Source organism: Sinocyclocheilus grahami, unplaced genomic scaffold (assembly GCF_001515645.1).
Source record: "Sinocyclocheilus grahami isolate Dianchi unplaced genomic scaffold, SAMN03320097.WGS_v1.1 scaffold348.1, whole genome shotgun sequence".
Classification (NCBI taxonomy): Eukaryota; Metazoa; Chordata; class Actinopteri; order Cypriniformes; family Cyprinidae; genus Sinocyclocheilus; species Sinocyclocheilus grahami.
This window is the reverse complement of record NW_015505527.1, coordinates 42,693-49,812: the sequence shown is the minus strand read 5'-3', so window position 1 is coordinate 49,812 and position 7,120 is coordinate 42,693. Positions and strand designations below refer to the sequence as shown.

Genomic DNA, 7,120 nt, shown 5'->3' with positions numbered 1-7,120 from the left:
CCTCTGCAGGACTGCGGCTCTAACGGTCGCTTTGTCCCGTCCCGTGTACTAGACAGACTTTAGCTGTTACAGCGCAGACACGGTGTTACTCACCTATCGAGAAGAAACAAAGCAATCTCGGCGTCCGATCGCAGGCCTTCCGCTCCTTGAGTTCTCTCCAGCCGCTGGTAAGCTGATCCGATATTTACACAGGTCCTACTTCGTGCATTAAGCCTTCTTTTGTTCTGCAGACGTTTTCCTCTTTTGTTTTTTATCCGCCATCTCTATCTTTCTGTTGCTCGACTTGGCTAATGTCCGTCCTGTGCACTGAACGCTCTCTCCTCCACATCATGAGTAGACATGCCCCTTAATGCTGATTGGCTACAAGTTTGTTTTGCTATTCGGCCCGAATCAGTTTTCTAAAGCGTTTTTGAAAAATCGCTTACCCCAGCTTTAAATGTCCACAAACATACCCCTAGTTGAAGAAATGCCTATAGCATATCCCTCCTCCTTTTTTAGATAAACCGAATATGAAAGCATTTTCATAAATGTAATTATTTACATTTTAATTTACACACAGTTTAGATTGCTTAAAGCAATGATAAACTCATAAAAGGTGCAAAAGCTGTCACTTTTAAAAGGTGCTAATATGTATCATTTAGGTACTGATATGTACAATAAGTACACTAAAGTGTACTTTCAAGGTGCTGATATGCCCCCTTTTGGGGTAAAAATGGTGTGTACTTTTTGAAAGGGTATCACCCCAGTGACAGCTTTTGTTTCTGTTTTTTTGAGAGTGTACTTCATTACCTCTAGACAACTGTTACAAAACTGTCTGTCACAGAAATTTTTAGATCTGTTACAAAGTTTGACCCCTGTTTTATTATTATGTGTTTGCAGCCCAAACTAAGCTTCAGTGATTACACTAAACATATGTGTCCTTGTCTTAGTTTCAATCTACTTCTCTCTCGTTTCTTTGTATTGTAGCTGGTCCAATGATTTTTCAGTTAACTTCAGTGTTGGTTATTCCCAAATTCAGACAGCATTGATGATTATGACAATGGAAATGGTAGGTATAACAACTGTGTGTGATACTTTCTTATTCTTTTATTTCCTGGTAACCACCGAAAGCATCTCTGTATGGGTTCTCATCTTGTATTTCACCCCAAGCAAAATGTACACTAGGACTAGATCTAATTTCAACTGTTTTAAATCTTCTCAGTGTGGTGCAATGAATTGCATAGTTTGTTGAGCAGGTTCACGTCAGTGCCATGTTGGTGACACCTGCAGGCAGCTATTTGCCTAATATTAAAATCAGAACCCAATCAGCTTCATCAAAGTCATGCATAACACTAAAGTAAAATATATGTATTTACTCTAAAATGTCATATGAGTATTGCATTAGAACATACCTGGGAAGTATTATTAACAATGTTCTTCTTTATTGTCAGAGAAAGCATGTTTTGCCATAAACATGTGCAGTGCTGTTTAATGGAATGTATCACTTTTGCAACTCTTGCAACAGAGTGTTTCTGCTTTGCTCTGTTCCAGACAGGGCCAATGAAATTACCAGGACTGCATGTGTTAATTCCCAAGTCCCAAATAGCAGTTTCACTTTGGGACAGAATGGGATGTGGTGAAATTGAAGCCGTTAAAGCAGGGAATCTTTGTACACAGTACCATTATAAAAAAACATGAATTAATCCATGCATGCTGGGTCAAGTAGAAGAAGAAAATAAATAATGTTATCTTGCTTTAGAGAAATTCTGCTTGCAGATATGATCTGCCATAGTGATTTGATAAATTACACTGTTTACATTATTCAGAGGGAGGAATTCATTAGGGTGTCTCTGAGATTGAAGCTGTTCAAAACTGCACAAAGGCCTGATCAAGAATCCAGCAGCTCAACAGTTTACCTTAAAGGGATAGTTCACCCAAAAAATTATTAATCATTTACTCACCCTCATGTCGTTCCAAACCAGTATGGGTTTGTTTCGTATGTTGAAAATAAAAGATATTTTGAAGAATCAAACCGTTGATGGTCCCCATTGACTTCCATAGTATTTATTTTCCTACTATGGAAGTCAATGAGAACCAACAGCTGTTTGGTTCTTCAAAATTCCCTTTACTATTGCTTTAAAGGGATAGCTTACCAAAAAATGAAAGTTCTTTCATCATTTACTCACTCTCATGTTATTCCAGACATGTATAACTTTATTTCTTCTGTGGGTCTTAAAATGGTCTCCCAAAATGGACTTTCATTGTTCGAACAAAAACAGCTGAAACATTTAAAAAATATATCTTCTTTTGTATAGTGCAGATTTGGAACCACATGGGGGTAAGTAAATAATAATAGAATGTTAATTTTTGGTCAACTATTCCTTTAATTAACAAGCGGACAATATAGTTTACTGGCAAATATTAAATAAAGGTATGTCCCTTTAGGAACATCCACAAAACTGACATTTTTTGAAAAGTTCTATTCAAATTTACTGGGCTTGCAATCCATTACAGCATTGCTTCTGTGTGGACAGATCCCAACCTTTGCCATTGTTTTGTTTAGTCCATATTTCAGAATGTACAGTGACTCTGAAACTGATTCACACCGCAAACATACAAAGATGTCATGTCTGCTCAGAGATGCTTTCAGTTGATTGTGTGCCAGAAAATATTTGTGTTTTATGTGTGTCAGTGTGTTAGTCTGGTGAGGTATATTTTTGAGTGTTAAGTGATGTGATGAAGCAGCAACAAAGGTGGTCAGTACAGGATGTTTGTGCATGTGTGTCTGTTTGCTTTTAAATGAAAGGCACAGTTGTTGATGTAGAGAAGGGAAATGCCAAACCATACTGAAGCAAAAAAAAAGTGAAAGTGTAAAGTGATCTTACAGCATACACACAAACTGTTTGTTATGTGTGAGTTTGAAAGGGCATTGCATGAGCCTGAAGGGGGCTGGCGTGAGTTTGTCTTTATCATGTGTTCATCACCGGATTAATTATGTACTAGATGTGTGTGGGTGTGTTTATGTGTGTTTGTTGTCTGCTACCATGGTTACCATGTCCATCATTGCTCTGTGTTTGCTATATCTGATGCTGTGAATAATTAATTCAGCCCTTCAGTTGGCAATATGCATGAACAGCTCATTGGTATCCATGAGTAGATTTGCGTTTAAATTTAAATAGGAGATTATGAAAGTGCACACCCTCTGTATCCGTATTATAAGTGGCACGCTGGATTGATTAAAATCTCATCTTCCTGTCTCCCTCTGTTTTCCACTAGCCCTATAAATATGATTAATGAGATCATACGTCAGGCCTCCTCTACATAAGCCAAGTGTTTCCAGCTGTATGATGGTTTGGCTAAACACAGTCAAAATCCAGCCCAAAATGATTTTTAAAAATACAGCCAAGAGAAGAGAGTGAGAATTCTATAACTTTGATATTGTTTTTTCTTTTAGTATTTAAGCAATGTTACACACACTTGCAGACTTAAAGGTGCAATAGGTGATTCTTCAGAAACATTTTTTGTTATGCTGGTTGAAAGTCTCTTCACATCCCAAAAGCAATCATTAAGTTAAGTGGTCTAAATATATGTATTTATATATTCTGTGGAAGGCATAGGACCAAGAAATGTTCGTCAAATCAAAATGCACAGTCCGAGCGTTTTAATTGGCTTTCCTACCTTCAAATATGTATTTGCATACCTCTGCAAACCCAGTTCGCGCAGACACGATACGTCATCAGCGCGTTCACGTACCCCCTGTGCAGACAGAGCGAGAATGGCAGGCAAACATCAACAACCTGATCTTCCTTCCTGGTATTGTAGTACTTTTACTAACTGTACTATAAAGTTTTCTCACCGATGAATGATACATGATGTATTGTAGTAATGTTGTCTCTGGTATTCTGGTCTGTGAGTGTATATGCGTTCAGGGGGCATGGCTTTGACCGGAGATTGCAGGGAGGATGGGATGTTCGCTTTCAGTGCTATCAGACTAAAGTTAGCATTTTCCGTGATCTCCTACTGCACTTTTAATATCAGCATGGTTTTAATTTGGCCACTGGTAATCATCACAATTGTGCTTTTACTACAGTACAGTATATATACAGTACAACAGTAGGAGTGTGATATTGATTCAATCTTAAATAAAAGTTCAATACACAAAGTTAATATTGTGTATTTCAGACAGAATTTGGCCAGTTAACTCATTTTTTCCTCACCAGTGATTTCTATGCACGATCACTTCCGAAATGCTGCATGATGTATGGAAATTGAGCATAAAATTAAATTTTGTGGAAGAAACATATATGTATGTGTGTGTATATATATATATATATATAGTGGTGTGAAAAAGTGTTGGCCCCTTCCTGATTTTTTATTTTTTGCATGTTTGTCACACTTTAATGTTTCAGATCATCAAACAAATTATATATATATATATATATATATATATACGGTTACATTTACTATAGTTTATAATATATACTATACTGTATTATAATGTATTTAGTTGTGATTGACAGTTAATAGAGTGTTTAGTGGAAATATGTAGGCAGTAGGTGCGCATAGAGTCCAGTAAGATAGTTTCATAAAGGGCACCAGTGCTGTTGTAATATTGAAGCACTGCTTGTCTAGTCTAACTGGTAAAAATTTGCTTTTAAAAGGCTTGGATGTGTTTGCAATGTTTCTGTGTTTCATCTGTTTGTAATTTCAACACAGAAAGAGAAAACAGGCAAAATAAGAGAGACAAATAGGTAGGCTTTTGCTGACAAATGACATTTATGCACCATTCGGTGATCATTTGTTACAAATGTGCCTGAGCATGTGAGGAAAAAGAGGGAGGGACTGAAGAGGGAGAGAGGGAAAGGGGGGAAGAGAAGAAATGTTCTGAGGATGAATCATGTGACGTTTGTTTGGCTGTTTTAATAGCCTGTAGTCATGTTTGCATGTATTGTCAGCGATCAGATGATGTTAGACTATTTTTCCTAACTCTCTCACTGTTTATTTGCCTCATACTCACACAAATTAGATTCTGCAAAAGCTAAACCTGCAACCCTTTTTCTCTTTCCTTCCTTTGTAAAGGGATGACTCAGCCCTGCTTTTTTTCTGTGTACAAAGGGAAAGAGAAGGATAGCAGATGGTGCATGGAAATAGAAACTGTTGAAGAAAGAGATCTATTGAAGATAGGGAAAAGGAGGGAGATTGACTTGCAAAGTAAAGCAAGAAAGTTTGATAACAGGAAAGAGAGAGAAGTGTTTTGTTTGTGAAGTTTTTAAAGTGGTCTTTTGACTAATCATCTGTGGGTGGGGCTTTGGGTGTGGGAGACTGTCATCAATGTTTTCCCTTCATGGACTTCTAGAGCAACAGAGAAGAAGAGAACCAATACATTTGTTTTAGTTAGAGAGTGAGAGAGGGGGAGAGAGAGAGGAAAGCTGTATTAGTGTGTAAGTGTAGAGGATGGACCGTCAGCATGTGTGAATATGGATGTGCGTGTACTTTCATAGATTTCGGTGTATGTTACAAGCTGAAACGAGAGGAACTACCTGCATGCGATAAAATGCTCACACAGACTTGTCAGACACACCTTGAAGATTGTTAGTGAAGAAAACCGTGCACGAGGGATTCCCTTAAAGAGAAAGAGAGAGGGGGAGAGAGAGAGAGAGAGGGTGAAGGATGAAGTACCGCCGCAGGGTAAGACTTCTTGTTTTAATTACATCGATGTGGGTGTGTCGTGTATGCCTGTATTCCTGTTTTCAAACAGTGACGTTTTACAGTGAAAATCAATGCCCCATTTAGTGTTTTCAGTGTATGTATGTGCATGGTGGGTTGCAGACATGTTTTTTTATTGTTTGAGCGAGCACAGAGGCTTTGTTGTTGATTTGCCACTCCTTTATGCATAGCTATAGTGACACACTGCACAAGTTCTCTTTCCTACGAGGCCAGTCAGTGTCCCAGATAGAGATCACTCATATGGGCTGCACAGCAAAGAACAGCCCTTATATGGAAGAGCTGGAGACTTATAAACTCCAAACGGCTCAGTGCCAGATTATACAGCAAAGTTGTATTACACCTCCCTCAGGGAGTACAGTACCCACATTCTGAAGTTGAAAAAGAAAGAAATGGTGTCCACAGGCTACTGCTTTTGAAATATCACATAGAAATCTCTGTTAGATACATCCTCATACTGTAACTTATTATTTGAGTCACACAAGCAGCTCAAATTACTTGAGAGCTGATTTACACCTGGTATTTTTAGTTGCAGAAGTAAAAGGGGTCTAAAACATTTGTGATCCAGTCAGTGAAACTATATGTGGTGAAATGCATGTGACCACATATTTGTAGTGTAATTTGTCCTGGTGCATCATGGCAGCAGCAAAGAACAGACTACTAAAATCAATCCACCTTTGGATTAAAACAGTTGTTATGTGTTATGTGTGACTATGTGTGATACAGTATGTATATATACAGTGTTTATATACAGGGGTGCACATAAGTTTTTCAGCCTGGTTCTCATAAGAGAACCTGGAGATTTGGTTTGGTCCTCACACTGCACATAGTTTGACCCATTAAATATAACTATAAAAAATAAATTAATAATAGTGATAATATTTTTAATTAGATAATAAACAAAATAATAAAGTGTGATAATATTATTATATTTTAAAATAAAAAGGGAGTATTAAATACAAATACAATTATTTTATAGTAAACTTTTAAATAAAATGCTAATATTTACTACTACTACTTCTTCTTTTCTTTCATATCAATTTTCATCATTTTTAATCTTAAATCAGCAAGCTTTTATTTTGGCGGGTTGCCGACAAGTAAGTATATGCGCTTCTGGGTTTAGCCATTAGCCATTTTAGCCAGTGTGCTTTGAAAATGGCAGCGGGTAGCCTAGATTTATGCTTTTGAATAGAAATCTTATACAGTACAGTCTGTCAATCTAAAATGGTAATTGTGCATTAACAGCTGAGCTGTCAACCATGTCGGTACGAAAATGCGCTGTCAGAACTTATGTATACAGCACATTTTTTATTTTGGTCGTGCATGCGGACCGGTGGACCACTTTATGTGCACCCCTGTTTATATATATATATATATATATATATATATATATATATATATATATATATATATATAT

General features: G+C 37.1%; 1 protein-coding gene across 3 annotated transcripts in view; it reads left to right on the top strand.

Moving 5' to 3' along the window:
* LOC107548455 (unconventional myosin-Ic) overlaps nt 1–7,120 on the top strand; it is a 27,097-nt gene that overhangs the window by 2,222 nt on the left and 17,755 nt on the right. The window contains exon 1 of one of the 3 annotated variants that reach the window (XM_016229129.1): nt 5,285–5,667. The exons of 1 other annotated variant lie outside the window; for it this stretch is intronic. In XM_016229129.1, coding sequence (XP_016084615.1) covers nt 5,650–5,667 — 18 coding nt within the window. In that variant the 5' untranslated portion in view covers nt 5,285–5,649. Of the gene's footprint in view, nt 1–5,284; nt 5,668–7,120 lie in introns of those variants that run through there. One more of the 3 variants, XM_016229128.1, reaches the window with a different exon arrangement.